The following is a 23570-nucleotide window of genomic DNA, read 5'->3' as shown; positions in this document are numbered from 1 at the left end:
CAATAACCTGCATATGACACTCCTGCCACTGCTCATCCCTCAATCATCCAATCCATCTAACGACAGGGAGGTGGAGTGGAACTCCTCCTGATTCCTCTAGACAATCTGCTTCTCCATTACGGACATGTAAAGCAGTTACCTGGAAAACGAACGCCTACGCTCCTTTTGAATCTTTTTATATTCCATCAATTCCTTAGCAAAATCATTTGTAAACTCATCAAGTTTGGACTTTTTCTTTTCCCTGTTAAAATAAGTTTGACCTTTATTACAATTATAGTTTGACCTTTATTACAAAAGACATCAAGAAACAAAACATGGCCAATATGAGAAAATGTTTACTGCATGCAATGCAAAAGGTGAACATCCTATTTAAGCAAAAACAGTTCCTACAGGTTTTAGGAAAAGTTTTAGAATTACATTTGTCTTGGTTTAGCTTTGCATATTTACCATCTGCAATGAAAAAGTATACTGGAAGAAACACTATGTCCCTTTTGCTTAGGTCAGACGCACTTTAGCGTAACCGCAGTCCAATACGCTCCCCCGATACAGACATGAAAACAAGGCAACGTTAGCGAGCCAAATACTTACTCCTCTTTAAGCCTCCGTTGCTCTCTGTAAAACTCCTCCCTAGAGAGAGGAGGTGCTTGTGTCGTTGGGATGGTGTTTGAATGAGCCGCTGGCACTGCTGTTGGGACCCAAGCTGATGACATGTTTGCAGGAGCTGGGGGATATCCGGGAGGGGGGACAGTGTACCCAGCGGATGGAGGCTGCCCAGGTGGAAACTGAGGAGGAAACTGTGGTGGTGGTACCCCCGGAGGAAGAGGAAGTGCATGGGGTGGTGGAGGATACAAGGGAGGTGGAGGCACAGGCACAAAGACTGGTGCTGATGCTGGCAGTGATGGGGCCTGAGTCCTTTGGGCACGGTCACTGTGCGGGCGTCCTCGATTTGAACTTTAAAGAAACCCAAAAACACGTGTCACTGTTTGTCACAGCCTGCCCTGAGTGTACAGAGGAAAGCGAAGCAGCAGCACGGTGGGAGCACTCCTGGTTCTCACTGGTCTCCGGCTTTCTGGTCACTTGAGACTACACTCAGTCCTGGACGCCTCGTACTTGCCTTGCACATCCTCGCCCCAGCAGCTCCCTCAGCATTCTCTCCTTACACTCAGCTTTGGGACTGTGGGCGACGCTGCCATGAGACCCCCATCTCCCACGAGCCAAGCACCCACTGCTCCTCTGCCCCTCCTGGGTACACTTTGATCTCCACAGTCCCGAGCTTCCAAGCACTGCACAGGAATTAACTCACCTCTCAGACCTCTCCTAAGCTCTCCCACATTTGCTTCCTGAGCTCCTGTGTATTTGGCCTGTTCTTGTCTCTGAACTGCTTTTTTTCTTGTTTAGTGGATTTGAGATTTTAGATAATCTGGGGGATGGATCCTGGATTTTGTTTTGATTTATCTTTCTGACTTTATAAAAACAGTGACCCTTACAACCTGGCTGTAACAAATCTCTAACAAATGAGGACTGATTTGACACTGCAATAACAGATAAACAGGCTCCTCTCTCCAATGAGAAAAAGCAGGTTGGCATTTTGAGATGACTAAACTGCAGAAATATAAAACTGTCATAAAAATAACAGCCTCTAATTTTTCAATAATTTTCTCAATCAGTATCAACTAAGTTGTTAAAGAAAGAATGTTGGAGGCTGATTTCTACTGGGAAATCAATTTCTTCAGCCCTATTCAGTCAGTAATCAAAAGGGTGCTTTTCCATCCGATCTTTTAATTACATTTGATTTTTACATGTAATTTTGGTTTCCTCAAAAAGTGTTCATTATTCAGAATCCTCTTTTCAATTATGTACTGGAGTTTTATTTTTCAATAATCTCACTGTAAGCACAGGTCCCCTTTGTTAAAGCTAATTTAAATTAAGCCATTTGAAAATTAATTACCACTTGTATTCTCCACAACTATTATTTCATTATAAATCAGCTGTTGTCTAAGTGATGTGTTACAGACTAATTTAACCAGTTACAACTAGTAATACATTGAATTTCTGTTGAATACTTACAGTTCCCAGCCTGGCCGGCGAAGTGCACCAGCTCTCATTGGATGACCTGTTGCAGCAGGGACAGGAAAAAAAAAAATCCCAGTAAGTTTATCTGAAGACAATTTTTTAGAAGAAATTCTAAAATTGTAGTTTCTTACCAGTTGTGGGTATTGATTGTCCTTGAGGGCCCAGAAGACTTGGTATCGCTGGTTGTCTCAGTACAGGAACCTGATAGCCCTTGGGAATAAATGCAAACAGTCACAAAACAAGCTCTACTAGAACATAAGAACCATTGCATGAGTTGAAATAAAATTTACCTTCTCTTCCAACAAACTGCTGATTGATAAAGGGGAAGATTTGGAAAGCTCAGCAGCAGTCATCAGAGCAGGAGGCAAAACAGCATCAGCATCGCTACAAAAACAACACATTTTTTATTATTGAAACTCTGCTTTGAAGTGAAATATAATACATATTTTGAAATATAAAGTCCAAGGAAAGGCTGATTTCACTTAATGAAAAAAATATTTTAAAATAATCACCAGATTTACACCTGTGAAGCTGGCAGGCTCCAGAGGAAGCACTGCTGAGGAGTCTGTTTGGATATTGCCACACAGAGAGCAAGCTCTCTGGAAAAATATTTGGAAGATACAAGAACTGAAATTCCATTAGAAAATGTTTCTATGCTGGTTCAGAGACTGCCTTAGAGGCTCCTCTGAATTGTGATCCTTGTACTGATGGCACAGCTGAGCTTGGCAGCCCTCTGGACACAGTGGCTCCATGCATCCAAGGCAGCAGGATTAAAGGATATAACCCTTAACACTGGTACAGATTTTTGCATGGAAATATTATTTCTTCAGTACTAAAGAGAAATTAATGACACACTGAGGTCTGATGGAACTCAATGGCTACTCTAGGAATGACCGGCCACTTCAAATCAGAAACAGTCCCTCCTTCAGGGCAAACCTTCGCTGAATGACTGGTAACAGAACCAAACAGAAATACTGCCAAGAAAATTCTTGCATGAGGTACAGGTTCTACTTACCAAAGTGTCCTCATTCCAAGTAAAAACAAAATCACAACTTCCACGACGACCTGCAGCTGTCATTAATGATACATAAGGTACTAGATGGGAAGCTCAAGAAAAATCTAACCTAAGCATTTTGATTTCTTTTATATTCCTGTTGATCTCCACATTTCCTTACCGAAAAGGTCCATCTGGCTTTTCCCCACGGAGAGAAAGGGACACTGCTGGAGGGAGATCAGAGACAACCACAGAAGACGGATTCACTGGCAGCCCAGCTGCCATGGACGGCCCAGGGCCCAAGGATGAGAGGGCGGAGCGGGAAGCCAGGGAGGCCAGTGGGATCATGAGCGGGTCCTGCTGCCTGGCCATGGCCGGCCGCATCAGTGGCTGCAGGTTGCGCGTTATCGTTTGCCGCATCAGGGGGGGCGGTGGCGGTGGTGGTGGCGGTGGCAGCTGCTGCTGCTGCTGTTGCTGCTGCTGCTGCTGAATCTTACGGAGCCTTTTTGTGTAGCCAGTTTCATTTTTGAAGTTGTTGACAGCCTAGAGATAGGGAAACATGCTTGAAAAGGTGATAATAAACTTCAGTAGAAATATGAACAAAAGCAACCTTAGAGGTAAATCACTGTGTTCCTGTAAGTGCTATTAATTCTAAACCCAACCAACACAGCTATGAACACACCCTGTCAAACTCTGGTATCAATGACTGGTACCTCAGAGTCTCGGGATTAAAAGTACTTTGCTGTTAACACCCAATTTGAAAGTGAGGACATCCCATTAAACAGAAGTGTGTCCTAAACTTGCCACATGGTCTCTAATGAGCCAGAGGCTTCTGTAAAAACAGATAATGTATTTGAAAAGTAAACTTAGCCTTGTTTAGTTCAGCCTTGCTTAAGGAGATCTAAACTAATATTTTTGTCCCTTTCAGCTCTTTACAAATAGATTTTTCTAACAAAGAGTTCAGGCTAAAGTCACCACATTACCTGGCGTAGAAACTTGTTGGCGATTAAAGCATCAGGAGAAACATCTGTCTGATGGCAGGTAGGGCATGTGTGTTCCTCAGACTCCAGCAGTGCTGTTCTAATACCTGGGAATAATTAGAATATCAAAGTAGTTTTTAGCCAAACTGAGCAAACTTTTTTGGTTCTCATTAATTACAAAAACAAACATATGATTAAAGGGGGAATATGGTCTTGAATGGAAAGCATGAAGCTGTAAATGCTCTGTAGTGCAAAAAATTGGCACAGGAACAGGTTGCCCAGAGAAGCTGTGGCATCCCTGGAAGTGTTCAAGGCCAGGTTGAACGGAGCTTGGAGCAACCTGGTCTAGTGGAAGGCCTCCCTGACCATGGCAGGGAGGTTGGAATGAGACGAGGTTTAAGGTTCCTTCCAACCCAAACCATTCTGAAATACTACAAAAGTTTCTAGCACACAGCAGAGGGTCAATATTTCACTGTGGTAATACGCAAAGATGCAGAGCAGACTGGCATGTGACATCTCAGCTGGTCTTTTTTCCACTCTAGTACAGCAAGAAGTCATTCCATGTTAATGAATAAAACACATTTCAAAAAACCATGAGGAGGTTTGAGTTCTGAAGGTTTTAACCAGCTCTAGGGAAGAATGTGGATGAAATGCCTCAATCTCGGTTCTTTGTAGACCGCAGTAAGTGCCCAAAGTTGCAGACAGAATTCTGTGTGAGGGAAAGGGCTGTGGACAAAATAAATGCATTCAGTATCTAATACTGCAACCACCTGCACTAATATGCACTCGCCTCATCCTCTTCCTTCTGCAGGTAAAGAGGATTTAACTAAATACTTAAGGAGTGAAAAAAGCTTTCTGCCTTTTTTTCACCATCTACAAAGAGTCTTTCCCTGTTCAGGACACACTGGAGTATTCAATAGAACTAACACAGCAATTTCCTTATCTCCTATTTCTGCTCTCAGAAGATCAAATTTGTTTGGAACGAACAAACCTGGCAGTAACACTTACATTCATCACAGTAACTGTTTCCACAGCAGGGAATAACAACCGCATCCGTCATTATATCCTTACAAATGAGACACAACAGCTCATCTGGAATAGGATCATCTTCTTCTGAGGAGGAGGACGGCTCCTCGGGTAGAAAGGGAGGCTTCTCCTTCTTTCCTATAGCATAAGCTTCCCTGGAAGTAGGGTGGGGAAAGCAAAAGAAAAAAGTTAAAGGGAAAACTCTTCCAAGCTTCGAATTTTATCAAAGATAGATAATATGTGGAATTCTTCTCCCTCTCCATCAGCCTTCCTAAACACAGCTGTTCAATTTGAACTACTTTTCTATAGCCCTAACACAAGACGAGGGAGGAAGGAATTCTCCTGCTGAACTATCCTGTTCATCGATCAACTAAGAAATCAGTTCAGACTAGAAAAATGTATGACAGCTCATATCAGGTGAAATGAATCCCAGCTCTCCTTTGCCAGAGGCTAAATGTAAATTGGAGGATCAGGATAAAGCTGGTCTCCCAGTAATTACATTTTCTAACTGAAAGAAGTCTGTGTTACAGCTTCCAAAAAAAGACATCCAGGAGAGAAAATCAGAAGGGTTACCAAGTGTATTTTAGAACAGCCACTGTGCTCAGCACACACAAGTGTTTTCCTAGTTTATAGCAACAGGAAAACTTGAGCCTGCTTCACATCTGAGGGAGGGAATCACAGTCCAACAGCTGCTTTATTACACTTTACATGAAACCTTTGAAAGACAAACTAGAAGCAAAATGAGCTCCCAGAGAGAACAATCCCAATTACAAACCCTGCTGAAATGTTCTGCAGAAATAGTCTCAGCACACCTCACATTTAACCAGCTCCCAGGGGTGTGAGCAGCATGACCCCTTATTTTAATGTCAGGCAGCAGCATGGATTTTAAAGTTGAGATACGGTGCCAACGCTTCCTCCCCACAATTCCAGATGTTGGCCGATGTGGCTGCACCGCCACTCGCACATTTCTGCCTGCTTTCTCTCATTCCATTTTTGGATCAGTCCAACCAATCCCATACTTACGCATCTATGGTTGGAATTGCGTATTTCCCAGTGTTGGTCAGCATGGCACCCTTTGTGTTGGGGTCCTTCACCTCCATCATAAAACTTCTTGGAATTCCTGTGCTTTTTTTAATTCTGGGAACAGACTCGAAATTTTTGTCCTGTTAAGAAACACACACATATCTCAAGGCCCACACTGAAAATGAGATTTCAGTGACTATTTTAAGCACAAAAGCTTTTAACCCCCTCCTCTTACCTAGCATGTTGGACTAAAATACTCTTTTCCCTAAACAAATACAGCCAGGGTGTTCCAGAGGCTGGAGCAATCTTTTGAACTCACTGACATTCTTTGGCTTAACTACAGGTTCCTTAAGGGTGAAATCCCCCAAACCTGCTCCTCCTCCAAAGAGCAGTTCAGAGGGAGCTGGATTCAGGACTTGGAGAAACTTATTTTGAGATATATCAAGCTATACACAATGCTTCACATAGAAAGATCTACGGGAGTATTTAGTGCCTCTGACCTAGCAAAAATAAAATTTTACATTTATAATTCCAGTTTTTTCTTGAATCCAAAGGCTTTTGCAACACTGCCATGTGACCTCTGTATTTCACACCAAAAGATACAGTTCTTACTGTGAGTATTCACATGTTTGTTACGTAACTATCCAGGTAAAAATTAAAAACTGAGCACCCCTCCAAGTCCCCCAAATCTTACCCCATTAGTTGGACAGTTCTTTATGTAGTGCCCAGGTTTGCCACAGCGAAAACAGGTGTACGAGGGTGGAGGTGGCCCCACAGGTTTCTTCATGTAACTACAAGTTTTTGGGGAAAAAAAGGAAAAGAGATTAATGTGTCTCTCTTGTTTAAAACAAACCATCTGGACAATTTTCACATCAATTTCAAAGAACAAGTTTCACATTAGCAACACTTACTTGACTGGATCATATTCATGGCCAGACTGTGTCATCATAGCTTTTATTTTATCCTCCTCGGAAGCATTGGCTTCAGCCAGATTGGCAGTCTGTGCAACAGGTAATTATTTGACACACACATTAGAAACACATTTAAGCCCACACAGCCCAAGACAACACCACTCATCCAATCCTGTAAAGAGCAGCACTACACTAGCTGAGCTTGCATGAGAGCAGCTGCTTATACCAAACAGATTTGTACTGAAGATGGTCTGGGGAGTCCTTATGCCATGACATGATGTTTATGTGCCTGAGAACCTACTAGAAAAGAGCACTCTTGGGCACTCAAACCTTAGGCTCTGTTTGTACCTTACAGCAAGACTTGTGTAACCAATCCAATTTCCTTCAGAGGACTGAAGCTATGTGTAGATAAACCACAATATCCAGTATTTTTACGCTGGATCCAGGATTTTTAAGCTCCAGACTATATGCAGGAGAAGCTCTCCACTGGAAAAGGAATTAAGATGGATACAAGCAGCATTATTTACATTTTGCAGTATTAAAAGGACACAGAACTGCAGAGGTGGGGCAGTTAGGTTTGCTTGCTGAAACTCAGCTTCAGACACACAAGTATTAAAAGGACGAAAGGCTTAATCCCTCAGCAAGGCAAAAGATTCTTTTCAGCAGAAATTTGATCATCAGGAGCTGCAGGCAGTCCAAACTGCATGTTCCCCCCTCCTAACTTCTTCCTGTGAAGTGATTTAACCACAGTGAACAAAACCTGCAGTTTTTTTCCAGTTGACTATGTCCTTTTAACACACAAATTGTAATATAAACCTTCTGCACAACTAGATCTTCAAATTACTGAAGCCAGACGATTTTTAAGTTACATTTGTTCAAATGTTTTTATTACACACTAGTCCAGATACAAGCAGGGTCTAAGGGAGTGACTGTAAATGACTTGGGCCTTCAAGCACCTATCACTCAGCTCAAGCACTCATAGTTTGGTTTTGTATGCATTCATTCACAAAAGCAACCAACTAGTTTCAACATTTTATTAAATGGTTGTTTCATATACACAGTGTTTCTCCACAGTAACAGAATCCGGATCGCCAGCTATGAAATCATTTCCATTAACAGTTACAGAAAGCTTTACAGATAATATTTGACTAATTTGTTTGAACCCAAACGGTTTACAAAACACATCCAAAAGCCACAAAACATTAGTAGGAATAGACCAAAATTCAAATATGGCATTTCATACATAGTAATAATCACCAGAGAACTGTTAACACATTGCCTCCGTGCTGAGCTGGGCTGCACTGAGCGGTTAGAGGGAGTAACAGTGCTGAGCCGCTTGGTGTCATCTTCCTGCATTTTTCTGAAATACTTAAATTTCCTCAAAAGCTTAAATGTGTAGCCCCACCCCTCGGACAGCTTTGCACATTTTAGAGTAAAACTTCACATGAGGTTACAGACCCGAGGACACATTTAGGGACAGCACTAATGGGGACCAAATCTTTTGGTGGCTACCTTCCAAACTAGAGATATTTATATATACAATGTTTTTGGGGTTTTTTTGGCCAAATGTACACAGTTTAATTTCTGTAGTGAAGAGGGAAAAAGTTACCAGTGGGAAGAGATTTCTTTTTATTAGAAATGAACAAACTCCAGCCTTTATTTTGAGGACAAAGAACTAGCTGCTCTGCCTCAGGCCCTGCCTACTCTACTGCCTGTAGCTTTAGGGACTGGTGATTGAGCACTTGCCTGTCCACACAGTGCAGTCACTAGTGCTTTCCCAGACAAATTACACATTGGTGAGCAAAAATGCAAGCAGTTCCCGAGCAAAACATGGCATTACAACAGTTTCAGAAGGTCACAGCTGCTCAGATGCCACACATACACATTGGTATATTCCTATAAACAATGAGGTACATTTACGCAATTTACACAGTCTGCGTTCAAACAAATTAGATCGGGTTGTCCACTGTATAGATCCCACAATTTATGGAATTGTGCAGCATTCAGAGAATGGGTCTGTAACTATGACTAGGGATTCAAAATAGCCATGCAATTGTCCATGGTACAGAACCGCTTCTCTTGTGGCTGGTCACACCCCCCTGGAATGTCCGTAACTTACAGCCAATTAAATTCTTCTGTACAAACTGGGTTAGTTTCCAACGCAAAATTAATGAAACGTATGAAAAACGGTAAAACAGCTTCTGAAGAGCTTCTTCTTTGTGTCTTGAGGATGAGTAATACTGCAACATTATGCTGAGGCTGATAAGGTACTCCCCTTCTATCTTCCCAAACTGGGAACTACTCTTTACAGGATAGTATCAAAATATACACACATTTTAAAGTTGAAATAAATACTTTAAATTAATAAAAATTAAAGGGGGTTTTCCAATTACAACAGTTATCCACCTATAGATCACAGTATCAATTTAAAAATAGGAAGCAAACACTTTTTAAAGTATTTGACAAGAATATATATATACCTTAGTAAGCTGGGCCAGAGAAATAGATGCAGAAGAGTCATCAATCTGTTCACAAAAAATTAAACACATATTCAAGTTCTACAGTCAGAACACAGCAATAGTTAACCACTACTATAGTCTGAATGTCTGCACTATATCCCCCTGAGTGTCAACCAGATGCAATCCCAACCCAGTGTAATTTGTATTTATTCAAACAAAGTCCAAATCCATGATGGCTTAAGAGTATCTACATACTTATGAGAAAAAATTAAAATAACCAACCCCACTGGAGATCTACTTTTTCAAAAGGGTAAGGAAGCCGTCATTTTTCAGTTAAAAAGGACTTTAAAAACTATTTAAGCTTAATTGAGGAAGAAGTATCACTCCAGGTAACTTAGTATTAGTGTAGTTTGTAAATGAATCAGTGAATGTCTCATCATTTCTAAATGCACACAGTGATGATTTTGTGAACCCACATTTGCCTGTCAGAATGAAGGCCAGGCCCAGCAGCCCTGAAACACACACCCTGCCCCTCCTGTCAGTACCCAAATAAAAGCCAATCGAGAACAGCAGCCACAATCTGCCACTTTGTCTGGAAAAAAAACAACTGCTTAAATCATTTACATAAAGGTGTTTATAATGACGAAGTAGACTATAAAAATTATGAAAACAGATTTCTTGTATAAGACCACAGGCCCTACCACCAAATCAGTTTGGAAAGTGTGAGAATTTAGATTATTCCTTGCAATTAGACCAAACCTGATCTTTAACAGCAGCCCAGTGCTAAATGAACAAAGGAAAGTACAAAGCATACTCCTGATGATAAAAACATGCATTCAGAGCACAAGCCTGGAACTTTTGTCTCCGTTCTTCTCCTCCCAGCTGCCTATGGAACAGCTCTCAGGAATGAAGTCCTCAGGCTAAAAGCCAGAGAACTAGTGCTGAAGAGCAGTTTTACCACAAGTAAAGAGGTTAACTCGATCTAGTTGCTTCTGCAGTACATTGAATTATATCCCGCCATGAGCAGGACTTGAGCTAGCACAACAATACCAGAAAGACACCTGAATCACTGCTTATTACCTCTAAATTGCTCAAAAATGTAGAATAAAAATTCACAATTTGAACTGAACAGCTCTCCAAGAAGTCATGAAACAGGTCAGCAAAGAGATTAAAACCTTTCCTTAAAAAAAGGTGTTGTTCTTTACTACCTAATGTAGTGGAGAATTCGAGAGAACAGTTTTAGCAGACTCTGGAAAAAGTATCTCCATGCAAAAGATGATTCCTCACACCAGGAAGTTGTTTCTCTTCTGTGTTTTCATGAAAGCACACAGAGCATTCCTGTATTACTGACTACAGAGCTCTTGAAAATATGTCTTTGGAGAGGAACACAGAGATCTAGACAAAAAGACCTTCATTCCTCTGCAAGTCTTACCACAAGATTCACCTCTCCTTCTTTCCAGAATGCTTTGTACCTAGTTCTGTTCAAAAGGAGGTCTGCACAAGCATTTTGAAGCTTCATGCTCCATATGCCACTCTTTTACATGTGAAAAAGCAGGCCAGTGTTCTGTCAGGGCAGGCACAGCTATAATTTTGTGGGTTTTTTCAGAAACAAACAAGAAATTAGGAAACCTCTAGCGCTAAATGGTCTAGTACTGACCAGGAACTAAAACACAACAGTTAATAAACTATTAATTCTTTCCTCTATTTTTTTAGGAAGCTGCTATTATACAACCTGCAGGCAATAGTCTAATTTCTTAAAAGAGGTGATATTGAACAGTTATCAAAAGCAGCAAACAGATAATTAATGTACTCTTCAGTGCATTTGCCTATGGCCATTTTTCAATGATCCTATAGTTCTGCCTATTTTTTTTTTCCTTTTAAATTTTATATTGAAGTATTTCCCGGCAGTCCCTCAAAACAGTCAAGTAGAAACAAGATCTCCATGAACTTGTAGGCAAACCTAAGATAACAGTGCAAAATTATTGTAAAAACCCCCCAAAAAACAACCCAGAGAAAGTAACCCCCAAACCCTAAACTCAACAGCCAATGTTTTAACTCTCATGTCATGCAGCAGACTGAACAGAAACTAACATGAAGCCAAGTGGGCAAGGGGACAGAAAAGAAGAGGAAAAAGCTGATCTCACTGCTGGAGTGCTACACTGAAATTACAGGGCTTTCCCCAAACCCCACAGCCTGGCTACACTACGAGTTCAGCCAGGGAAGCTCCCAGTTGCACCTGATGGTGCTAAACCAACAAGGACAGCTCGGCCCTTCCGCAGCCTCCGAGGAGCCTGGAAGGTACTGAGACACTAACCCTAAAGCAGAAAGGCCCCATGCCCTGGCTTTGGCTGTGCCAAGGGTGGAATGACAGCTGGCAGAAGAGTATGACAATGAAGAAATACTAAAAAGAAGACACTTTTGTGTATCCTTTAAAAAAAGAAATCTTAATGACTTTAACTTTGCAGCTTTACTCTCCATCAATAATTGATGAGATTTACTCCAACTACATCAAGACCCAGCTTCTGTTCTGAAATACATGCAAAAATATGTGTATTACTAAAAAAAAAAAAAAGGCAAACAATCCCCCCACACCAAGACCTGAGTTAGCTTTAAGAACAAACTATTTGTGTCTCCAGCCCCAGAAGCTGCTGAGGCTGCAGGGCTTTTCCAGTGAGAGAGGGCCTGTACAGAGGGATGCAAGGCTTCCACCCTCCCAGACCAGGGACAGTCAGAGCACACCAGGGAATGGCTCTGCTTTGCTTTTCCTTCCCTGCTGTTAGTTCTTACTCACCCTAAGTCTTCCCTCCCACTCTGGGATTTTTCCTTTTTTGACACATCTACATTAGCTTATGGTAAGATGCTACTGAGCAATGTAATACAGACATGCCAGGGAACACACGAGGCTAAAAGAATGTTAACTTTATTTATGAACATGTGGTTTGTGTTTATACACATGCTAGTAAACAAAAAGAAAAAGAACTGTTTTCAAGAAATAAAAACCCATCTGAATTAGATCAAATACTATAAACGTGGTTTACATAAATGCATTACATTAACTGCTAGGGTCACTGGGCCAGTTCAGCTAACTCCAACTCACAATGAGAGGCATTAATCTCCAAAAGGAATTTCAATCAATCAGCAATAGAATTATGGATGTTACATTTAGTGGTTTTAGACCTACACAGAGCAAGTTATCAATTTGAGGTTAATTGTTTCCATGGGAACCAGAGGCTGTATTCTTCCCAGAACACAGCCCCAGAGTTCAGGAATTTCTAGATTAAATTACCCTAATAGCTGATCAAGTGATCAGAACCAATGATCCAGGGTTAGTGTAATGCCTCACACCAGTCTAGTGAAGGAGAAGCAGTTATACTTAAAATAAAGATGAAAAATAAACCCCACCAAATAGTACTTTGATACTCTAAGGACTATTGGAAAAGCATAGTTGCACACAGTACTGACCCAAGTGGCACACCAAGATCTAGCCCATCACCAGGCACGGATTTCTGTGTGGGATTATATGTTAGCAGCGGAACAACAGTGTTTGCAAACCTGAAGGAAAATGCTGCCCCTTTTCCAAATGTGAATTCCAAGTGGTGGTATACTAAAGAAAGGCTTAACCTTTGGGAATTACAGCAGCAGCCAATCCTGGAGTCACCCAGATCCAAAAACGTGCTGCAGGCAGATGTTAAGAAAAGTGACAGGGATTTCACCCCACGAATGCCCCAGGCTCTAACTTGGTGCCAAAATTTGTGTTTCATATTGTCATTTGCAGACTGTTGAACTAAACTGCTTCACCAGATAAAGAGGGGAGATCAAATGCAGGACTTTAGAATACCACTCTGTGTAGCAGCGATATTGAAATTCACGTCAGGCTATTAAAGACATTTCTGTACTCAGGGGGGCCCAAACAATATCACTCCAATTATACAGTTTTAGGAACAAATACCCAAATATTTAAGGACAGAAGAAGGAATCATTTAGCTGCACAGAACTGTCCTGAAAACATCTGGGATATGCTGGGCTTGGTATTTGTTTGAACCCCCAAGTCAAAAGTAAGGAACAGCACCAAGTTTCACAATAATGATTTCTCAGTGGTTTTTGATAACATTTTCAAAAACCATTAGGCAAAAAAAAGGTATTTAAAAACAAAAGCTAAGTGATACAATGTGAAAATGGCAAAAAATACACTCCAAACAGTTTTTATTGCAAGAAACAAAAAGCACACAACAACCTATACAAACATACATATCACTAGCTATAGACAGACAGATGTAGAACATGGTACCATGTTCAGTGTGCAAACCTCGAGCCTACAGGATCTGGAAACGATCATACATTATCTGTACAACACAGAGTCATACAGGAGAGATTCTGGCATATTCAATATGAAATACAATGCATTACTAGGCACAAATACCAATATTCACATTAGAACTCTGCAAATGATGGCATTACCCAGTTTTTACTATGCTGAATCAAATACAATGTATTTACAACATACACTAGGTTTTACTGTAAAATATATTAAGTTAACGTTTGGCAAGTTAATAAAAGGCTGCATTGTTTAGAATTAAGTGCAGTGTGTAGGAAAAAAAGTGTGAGATTGTGTTTTTACATACTGCTTTTGATGTTCCACTCACTGGCTCACTTCGACTTCTAGAAGAAGAAATAAAGGTGATCAGAATTTAAAACAAATCACTTGTACCCGACACAAAGATTCCAGAATCTGAACATCACAACATTATGCTCCAATACTCTAGTGCATGTGGATATTTGTAACATAAACTGTTCTCTCTTGGTACATTCAGTGCAACTAAAAAATCCCCCCAAATCACATTTGTACATTGTGACAAATTACTCAAGACTTACAGATCTAGAACACAACAGTGCAAGAGGAGGTCCTCATATATTTTGTCTGCTCTCTAAGTATCAAACCCATGAAGTCTGTACTAGAGTTCTGTGTTCTTAAATAATCAATCATCGAAGCATGGGGCAGCTTTGGCCAACACGTACATCCCTGGTATCACACACAGGTACCAGATACAGGGCTTCTGTTCCTATGAAAGAACAGTGATAATCTACAAGTGCAAGTTTGCTCAAGTGAAAAGCACAGTCACGTGACAAAGGGGCAACATAACAGTGTCAGCAGCACAGTCTCTAGAACAGTGTTTCTTTGTGGAAGCCCAAGCACTGTGTTCAGAGATCTACTATATTTAGCCATCAAAGTGCCAAAATATTAAACATGTTACATATGCTATATTGACTAAAAATAGTAGTAGAAATGTCACCTGAAAGTAGTTTCTAGGATTTTGTGCGATTTAGGAGTCCTGTGACAAAAAAAAAGGTCTTAATTGCCAGAATTTGCTATAAGATAATCTTGAATATGTTACAATATTTTAGGAAATATGTATCACATTTGAAAACTTGCTGAGATTCCACATACTCGTTGGTCTGGACCTGCATGCTCCTCATCATGAACCACACATGCAGCCACTGAGAGAGTTAACAAACAATCCACGCATCATCCAAAGAGTCCCATGAGCAGAAGCAATGCAAAGCCTGCTGGGGAATTCACATGCCAATGGAGAGGCTCAGCTTCCTGCCATGGCTAAACTCCCCAGGCTCCCAATTATACCTCCTGAAGGTGAGGAAGTACATGGAAATACTTTTGATTACCACACAGTAATCAAAAACAGTTGCTTCAGCCATTTACTTTAGGGTGAGTAATGCCTTTCTGAAGGCCTCTCCACCATTCCAGCAGACATTCTCCATCCCCAAACATTAACCAGCCTATCAGTGGTTTCTGTGGTGTTTCCAGGTGAGGAACGGAAAGCTCATCTGCCTGGTGAATTTTCAAGTCTACCACAGCAGTGCTGTTCTTTCCTGATCCACCCACACCACTGATGGAATCTTTGATGCCAGCTTTGATTCTTTGGAGGGCTTTACAACACCAGGAGAGGTGCACTGACAGGACAGCAGTCAGCACACACTGAAATGAACCCTCAAAGCAAGGCTGTGTTTACAGGCACAATGCTGTGGGTGCAGAATCCCAAAGGAGAGCCTGGAAGCACTGCACCAACTCCTGCAGTAACATATCCCAAGGATACATGCAGAGCCACATCCATTCGAGGTCTTTTGCTTGCAAATGGTTCATGGGTACCAGGACATTGCCGTATTGTTTGTTCAAGACACACTGTAACTCCTCAGGGTACTTTATTGAGAACTAACATTAGAAAGACATGGCAAAACCACAAGCTAATAGTATCTCCTGCTGGTTGTGAAGAGGCATGGCTTTAAGGAAACATGCCCATTCCAACAGAGCTGATGTAGCTGTTATCAATCTGGACTGTATGAAAACATCAATGCAGCAAAATCCTGTAGTCAGGATTGCATTTGAGTGTCTGTGATTTTAATCAATATTGAATACAGAGAATCAGGTGTAAACTTTAGAAATACAGAATTAAAACTTGGAGCACAGATCCCATCTTGGGTACAGACACACTCAGAAAGGTAACCAGTACCTTTGGCAATGTGCTACACTGCTTCTGAGATTTGAGTTTGGGCAGGATTAACTATTCCTTCATGGTACTAGCACAAAAGCCAGTACCCTTTAGGGTATGGTTCTTTTGCCTCAAATAGATACCGTCTTTAGAAAATGCACAGGAATCACTTAGGAATGAAACTTCTTGTCTGCATGGTTCACCAGCTGGCAACCAACCCCTGGTCTTTCCTCTAGAACTGCTATACAACTCCCCAGGATCTGAGGCAGAAAAATACCTGTCATATCCTGCCCGACCTCCCCCAAATGCAGGCAATACTCCCAGAATCAAACTCTTCTGAGATGGGAACAAATGCTAAGCTTACACTACAATGCGTACCTGTCTTTGTTAAAAAGGCAGGCACATACAATAAGGAATCTCCCCATGTAGAGGAAACAGGATCTGCACTCGAATCTCAGAAAAATAAACCCCAAAACAAACTCAATAGAATCATCTCAGAAGTTACCATTGCTGGTGTCTGAACACCAAAATCTTAAGTCTCCTTTAGGACAGACACATTGAAATCCACCCCATGACAACAAACACCAGCAGCAGCTTTAACAAGCAAGCTACAACCCGAGTGCCTCTGCAACGCTGTCAGTAACCAGGTGGGCACACTGACCCCCTCCCAAAGAAGAGAATGTTTGGAGTACTTACATAACGTATGTTTTGCTGGTAGCTTTAACTCCTCCAATAGGGATTCTCCTCACAATCACCGATGAGTTCTTGGGAATCAGGGCACTATCATCAGTGTATTCTGGAAACAACATCAATACAGAAAAAGTGTTAGTCAATTTGTAAGAATGTATTTAATATGCAATTACAAAGCACTTTTGAGAATCCCTTTGGAGATCTAAAAGCAAAATTTTATATGTAACATCAGGCTTTCACACTCTCGACACACCAACAGCACCTGTCAAGAAATCTTCAGGTTTGATAATCAAACACAAGCAGCAAAATCGTTTCCAGTTTTTAAAGTTAGTTTGAATGTCAAGAGCAAAATGGTTTCAAGTGACACTAAAGCAGAGTCTGATAAGGCATCAGGTTCTTCCCTGATCTGTTTTAAGCTGGTTTTGCTTCTGTCTGGCTACGAAACCAAGAGATCTCTGGACAAAAACAAATGACAGCCAAGCCTCACCTGCATAAAACAGATTCTAAAGTCTGTGACTGCTTGTCCTGAACAAACCAAGCACCAGTTAAAGCAGGAAAACTCCGCACCAGTGTTTTCAGTGTGTTAAGTACACCTGACTCCCCTCTGCTGCCCTGCTCAGGCCTGGCAGAACAGCAGAGGCACCAGCTCTGTGCTTGGAGCTGCACCATCCCCAACCACACTGGGCAGCTGCTCAGGGCCTGACAGAGAAATGCAACTGAAACTGGCAGCACTGGAATTTGGAGCACAGAAACTTGGGGGGGGTCTGAGCTTGCTTTCACAAGTAGGACAGAAGTGGCTCAAACTAAAGTGGTGCCTCCCCCCTTAAGCTCACCATCCAGTCTGAATTAACCAAAGGGATACAAGTTCTTTCCATTCACTTTCTGTAGAGAAGAGAGACTCACACAAAATGACTTCTGAAGGCAGCCTTGAAAAGACTTTGGAAAACAAGCATGTGCCTGGAGCTATACCTGCTCTGCCTTGGCCTGTACTGTGCTGGTTGTCTAAAGAGAAGAAAAGCCTCCTGACCTTTTACATAAGGCCTAAACAAAAATCCAACTCTCAGACACACTTTGAGTAGGCTTAAAATGCAAAGATCTCTCCATAAGAATGGTTTTTATATGGAACTTACACAGGCTGGATAGGACTAAATATTGTAAAGCACCATGAGCAGTCCTTCCCTGTGATGTGCCTGCAGTGCTAGTTATTCCAATCCCTTACCTTTGCAGACTGAATCAGAACCTGGTCTGAAACCCAGAGTTGTGTATCTAGTCAAGCTCTGTCAGGATGAGTTTGCACAGTGATCACGCACAAAATAGGAGCATCTCACAATTTATGCCCCATTTTTCAGTATATTATTCCCACAGGCAGGAACCTCCCTTAGACCAAAACATACCTAGCAGAAGACATCACTTCAACCATGAAATTAAAATTTTACTTCTATTTCGAACTAACAGAACATTTCTTCAGAAAACTGAGAAATCATTTAGCTGAAACTAATTCCTTATGTTCCCCCCAGGGAACCAAACAGTGAGATTCCGCTGGACTGCAGAGTAGTTGAAAACTGTGGGTGAAAGGACTAGCAATGATGGAAACAGCAGCTCTTACGGAAGTCACATCCTGACACAAGCCTTAGAGCTCTGCTCCTCACACAGCCACCTGTCAAAAGAGGCTGCTCTGGGACTTTCTGATGGAGGAGGAGTTCAAGCAGTGCTGAGGCTGAGACAAACACCTGGAAGATGGTGCCAGCTGCAGTTCCAGAAGCCCAAAGCAGCTGTTTCTACTTGTGGAACAGAGTCAAACAAAAGTGTTCTTTCTTTCTGGTCTGGATCACAAATCACTGGACTGTGATTTCAGAGATACAGGATAAGCAACAGTAGCTTCACAAAAAGGCTTTCAGATTAAACTGGTGTCTCCCGATAGGAACCTGCTCCTCATGGGCAGCAACATCCCCTGGCAGAGATTCACAACTCCCAGGACCTGCACAGCCCTGTCACTGTCTTGCCATGACTCCATACCTCAAGGTGAGCAGTGAGGCCAACTCAACACAGCTATTGCTCACACTCATCCAAGCAGAGCTCCAACAGAAACGCTCAAAGCTGGAGGCAGCAACACTGTTCATTCCCACTCCCATATAGCACAAACTTGTTTTACCACCAGTCATGGCCAGGAAGTGGCTACTGGATTTTGTCAATCTGAGCTGTGATTAAAACTACACAACTAACCCAAAATACCGGCAAAACCAAAGAAAGATCTGGATTAAAGGCAAGAGCAGAAGAGACACAGCAGCCTAAAACCTGCTATTTATCCTACAAGAAAATAGTAGCTTGAAAGAGTCCAGAGAAAGAAGTATTTCAAGGCATGAATGGAGGCAAACTAGTTAACATCAGCTACCCTGACTGCTGCCTCACACAGACTTAGAAATCTGACATCAACGACTGCATTAATGTCCACAACCTTCTTACAGCTAAGTGCAAAGAGCTCAGATTTGCTGGCAACTTTATGCTGCTTCACATCGAATGAGCAAGTTAAAAATCTCAGTTTTAAATTCATCTATTATAAGAATTTCTGCTAGTTTTAATAACTTGTGCTTATGTATCAAGTTACTGACAAAAGCTCCCACATTATTTTCTGGCCTGCTTTCATGCATCTGACAGCACTGCCCAAGCAGCTCTGAGCACTCTGAGAGGTTCTTCACCCAGGTGAAGTACAGAACTCACCAGGAGTCCTTGGAAGGCAAGTCTAGGTGTAGGTGTGCCAGAGCAGGGAAAAGTCTTGCTAAGCAGCTGTTAGGCTGCTGGGGAAGGATGTGCAGGTAAGAGCTGGAATACCAGCCAACATGCCAGGCTGTCCCCACCAGAACACAGGGAATTCCCTAGAACACATTTTCTCCCTAGACAGGATTTGTTAACTCTGTTCTCATCACCAGCACTTGCTCACTTTGTGACAAGCCATTGCTGTAGCTGGCTACGAAAGCAGCCTTGAAACTTCCCGAGTAACAGACCGGGCCACTCCTGTTGGATTTTCTGCCTCCCCCAGAACAAGCATCCCTGATCTCATCTACAACAGGCAGATCATCACTTCGGGAACAAGCTGGCTCAGGAGGCTAAACAGCCCAGGGAATCCCCATTTGCACTCTCACCACGAAGCACTGTGCCTCACAAGAGCCCCTGCACTGCTCTGAAGGGATGAGTCAATAAAATCCACCCTACTTCCAATCATTAATCGGATTACACTACCTGCCCCATGTGTTAAGGTCCTCTTGGCTCTGGTGTGGTGTCAGCGTGGGGCTGAAGTGCCCGAGCACTATTCTGCCTTGAAACCACTCATCCATCCCACACCAGTTCAGAGGCACGGTTTGGGGTTTACTTTCTTTGTATTTTACCCTGTAAGTATGGCACATTTTTCAAGTGTTCTGTTTCAGAATGTCACAGCGCAGGAAAGAACGCTCAAGAAACCTCAGTTCTGGAGCTTGCAGCTCTTCCACAATATTCTGGGAACACCTATTACAGAAGAAAGGTAAAAAATTCCAGCTCCAATGGAATGGAGGCAAGTTTAAAAGCACCATTCTCAAGCACAGGCTTTAGAGAACATGCTTTGACAGCAGGCATGGAAGAGGGACCCCCTATATAAAACAGGTCCCACCCAATCACTTTGCATTCCCAGAATCTTACACAGTCCACCATATCCTTTTTCCCACCAATATTTAAAATCCTGTGTACTTCTAGCTTATACTAGCAGTTTTCCTATTACTAGCTTTCCATTAGGAAAAGTAACAGCTCCTGAACTGTAAAAGCTTCCATGATCTTGGACGATCTGAACACACAGCACATCTCCACTCATGCCTCACTTTGTTCTTCGCAAGAACATTTTAACATTTACTCAGGACTCCTGAACAGACAAAATTATAAAAACCCAATACTTATGTCCACATGTAAGAATTCCTAGCATCCCACTTCAGCAGAATATCCCAGTCTAGTTTTTAATTTCTGCAGGTTAATTTAAGTATCTACATCTCATTAATAAAAACTGAGATGCACATTTGTGCATATAAACCAAAGATTTGACAGACATAAATTTTGGAAATGCATTCTCTAGCTATGCTCTGCAAATTGCAGGGGGATTTTTGCCCTTAGGAAAGCTTCAATAACCATCTGTGTCACTAATATAGAATTTTTAATTATGTATTTTACATAGTTATATATTTATAATTTTATACTCATTTTGCAGAGGTTAAAGTGCAACAAAACCTGCCCATAGGACCCAGGAAAATCCTTTTTTAACTTCACCTTGAGGCAACACCACTTTAAACAGCTTCTAGCGAGGCAAACACTTTTCCTTCCCTGGGCTCTGGTTACACATGAAAACAAAGTAACACCCCAGCAAATCTGGTATGATGGATGCTGCAGTGATGCTTTATGAGGTGACATTTACGAGCATCTTTTTCTCCTAACAACTTTGCTTTCTGTTCACCTGCTACAACAAACTACACGTGTTTGGTCTATTTCAAAGCAGTTGTTGTTCTGGTGCCCACAGCGGGGCTCCAGCACAGCTCCTTCCCAGCCAAGGCTCTGTTTCCCACAGCCCCGACCAGCCCGGGTGACGTCAGCCGCTCCTTCAGGGAGCCCAAAATGCCCCAGCAACTCCGGACACAGCGCAGGGACTCTCCTCAGCACAGCCCTCAAAGCGAATCAAACTCAGTGTTCAAAAGCTTTCCACAATTTTATTCAATACTGTTAGAAAAATCCAAGGCTTCTCAACTGTGTCTCTACCTACGTTTATCACGCAACACAACAGCAGCCCCAGGACCCCTAATGCTGTGCTGTGAAGTCTCTTCACACTCTCCTGGAAATAATTTAAATATCTGTAGATAAACAGATGCTTTAACTCCAACCCCTTCGAAGGTCAGGGCTGAAGTTACAGAGCATTCTCTTTAAACTTCAAGACTTAACACTGAAAGAGAAAATAACCCCACCAGTGCACATTTTAAAGAAAAGAACTACTGAGACACAGAACCAGAGGGAGCAAAAAAAAAAGTTTTAACGTTGAAAGAATGAAAACACAATTCCTTTTATTTCTGAAAAGTCACACTCCGAAGTCTTTAATCATATTCAAACTTATTAGGATGGCAGATTACCAAACTGAAGCATCATTGTAACACAAGCCCATACTCACACCTCAGAATCAACCATTATTTATTAGATTTAAGAGAATTTATGACTTCCCAAAGAACATTTCTTACATATATTCACTGTAAATGTTCTGCCATAAAACTTCAGGACTGCCCTGATACAGCAAACACTAAGTGCCAAAAAGAAAAAAAAAATCAGACAAGAATGATATGATGCTCAGCAGTATCCAAATTACCGTGTCTTTTGTTTGGAAAACTTATATTAACCAGGAATTCCAAAGAGTAATTTTGATGACTGAACGCTGATTGTGTAAAAGGCTTTAAAGGTCTGCAGAAATTGTAACTCCCTGATACACTAACACAAATTGTTGCTTCTAAGTAATTACTGCAATGGGCACTTGCTTTCAATGAAAGGCGAGTAACAAAAGCTGCAAAGTACCTTCCAATGAAGCGGGACAAAAAGAAGTTGAAGACAAAGTTCAGTCATCAAACACACTTTTTTTTCCCCCCATTCAAATTAGCTATGTGTTATATTCCTATCACCTTCACATTTCTGCCAGATTTCAAAGAAAGCTGGCAGGTTTTTTATGGTGAGACATCCTCCCCCTCCCCCCCCATTTCACCTACAACTCCAGGAAACCAAAACTTTCGTAGCACCGTCGCACACGAACCCGTGCTCCGCACGTAGAACTGCTCGGACGGTGTTGTGAGAGCAACAGCTACAAAGAAACAGCTCTGAGCCCACAGCAGCCTCAGCTCCATCACCGCAGCACCACTGCCCCTGAACCCCACGCACCTTCTTTGGTCTGCGCGTTGGTGATCTGCAGGTCGCAGTCGGCCGCCTTCAGCTTCTCCCGGCCCATGATCTGGCGCTTGAGGTCGCTCAGGGAGATGTGGAGCCCGTCGAAGGTGACCGTGTCATAGTTGAGCTTGGAGGAGAACTTGTAATGCACGCACGACATGGCGGGGCGCGGGCACCGCCCGCTCTGGCGCGGCGGGGCCGCGGGGGTCGGGCAGGGCCCGCGGGGGCCGGGGCGGCGGCGCTGGGGCGGCGAGCGGCGCTCAGAGCCCGCGGCGCTGCGCCATGGCCGGGCCGCGGCCTCAGGGCTCGGGGCTGAGGAGGCCTCAGGTCTCCATCGTGGCGAGCCGGCGGCCCCCGCCCCGCAACGACCGCGCGGCCCTCAGCGAGCGCGGCGCGCCCGCCCGGCTCCTGCTCTCGGCCCCGCTCGGCCCGGGCTCGGCTCGGGTTCGGCCTCGCTCGGTTCGGGCGCGACTAGGACTCGGTCCCGCTCGGCTCTGCCCGGCCCCTCTCGGTTCAGGTTCGGGCTCAGGCCTGTTCGGCCCGGCGCCGCCCCGCTCGCTTCAGGCTCGGCCCCGCTCGCGTCAGGCTCGGTCCCGCTCGCTTCAGGCTCGGTCCCCGCTGGATTCAGGCTCCGTCCCGCTCGGTTCGGTTCGGCCCCGCGCGGCCCCGATGGCGGCTCCCGCGACCGCCCCTGCCCTCAGCGCTGCGCCGAGGGGTTTCCCGGCCGACAGCGCACGGGCCGCTGGAGCATGCGCAGAGGAAGCCGCGTCCACCACGCCGCACGTGACCCGGCGCCGCGCGTGACACGGCGTCACGTGGGCGCTGCGGGCCCTCCCCCTGCTCCCGGGCGCCCCCTAGCGGAGCGCGTGGTTCCCGCGTGTGCGCCCCTCAGGAACCCGCCGGAAATGAAAGGACACGATTGAGGTGAATATTGACATGATACACTATAATAGTCACCGTCCTCTGGATTTCATAGCGCA

General features: G+C 43.2%; 1 protein-coding gene across 4 annotated transcripts in view; it reads right to left on the bottom strand.

Moving 5' to 3' along the window:
* Positions 1-23361, bottom strand: part of RBBP6 (RB binding protein 6, ubiquitin ligase) — a 29058-nt gene extending 5697 nt beyond the window's left edge. Inside the window, exons 1-16 of one of the 4 annotated variants that reach the window (XM_048320336.1) lie at positions 22585-23361; positions 16666-16765; positions 14758-14796; positions 14089-14125; positions 9488-9532; positions 7008-7096; positions 6791-6887; positions 6097-6236; positions 5056-5228; positions 4051-4154; positions 3249-3610; positions 2364-2457; positions 2205-2283; positions 2068-2113; positions 589-951; positions 140-241 (exon numbers count right to left, since the gene is read on the bottom strand). In XM_048320336.1, coding sequence (XP_048176293.1) covers positions 140-241; positions 589-951; positions 2068-2113; positions 2205-2283; positions 2364-2457; positions 3249-3610; positions 4051-4154; positions 5056-5228; positions 6097-6236; positions 6791-6887; positions 7008-7096; positions 9488-9532; positions 14089-14125; positions 14758-14796; positions 16666-16765; positions 22585-22750 — 2036 coding nt within the window. In that variant the 5' untranslated portion in view covers positions 22751-23361. The remainder of the gene's footprint in view (positions 1-139; positions 242-588; positions 952-2067; positions 2114-2204; positions 2284-2363; positions 2458-3248; positions 3611-4050; positions 4155-5055; positions 5229-6096; positions 6237-6790; positions 6888-7007; positions 7097-9487; positions 9533-14088; positions 14126-14757; positions 14797-16665; positions 16766-22584) is intronic. The other 3 variants (XM_048320338.1, XM_048320337.1, XM_048320339.1) reach the window with 3 other exon arrangements.
* Between the last annotated feature and the right edge of the window lie 209 nt (positions 23362-23570).

The sequence above is a fragment of the Corvus hawaiiensis genome, chromosome 16 (assembly GCF_020740725.1).
Source record: "Corvus hawaiiensis isolate bCorHaw1 chromosome 16, bCorHaw1.pri.cur, whole genome shotgun sequence".
Taxonomy (NCBI): domain Eukaryota; kingdom Metazoa; phylum Chordata; class Aves; order Passeriformes; family Corvidae; genus Corvus; species Corvus hawaiiensis.
The sequence above is the reverse complement of the archived record's forward strand: the minus strand, read 5'-3'. Positions and strand labels throughout refer to the sequence as shown.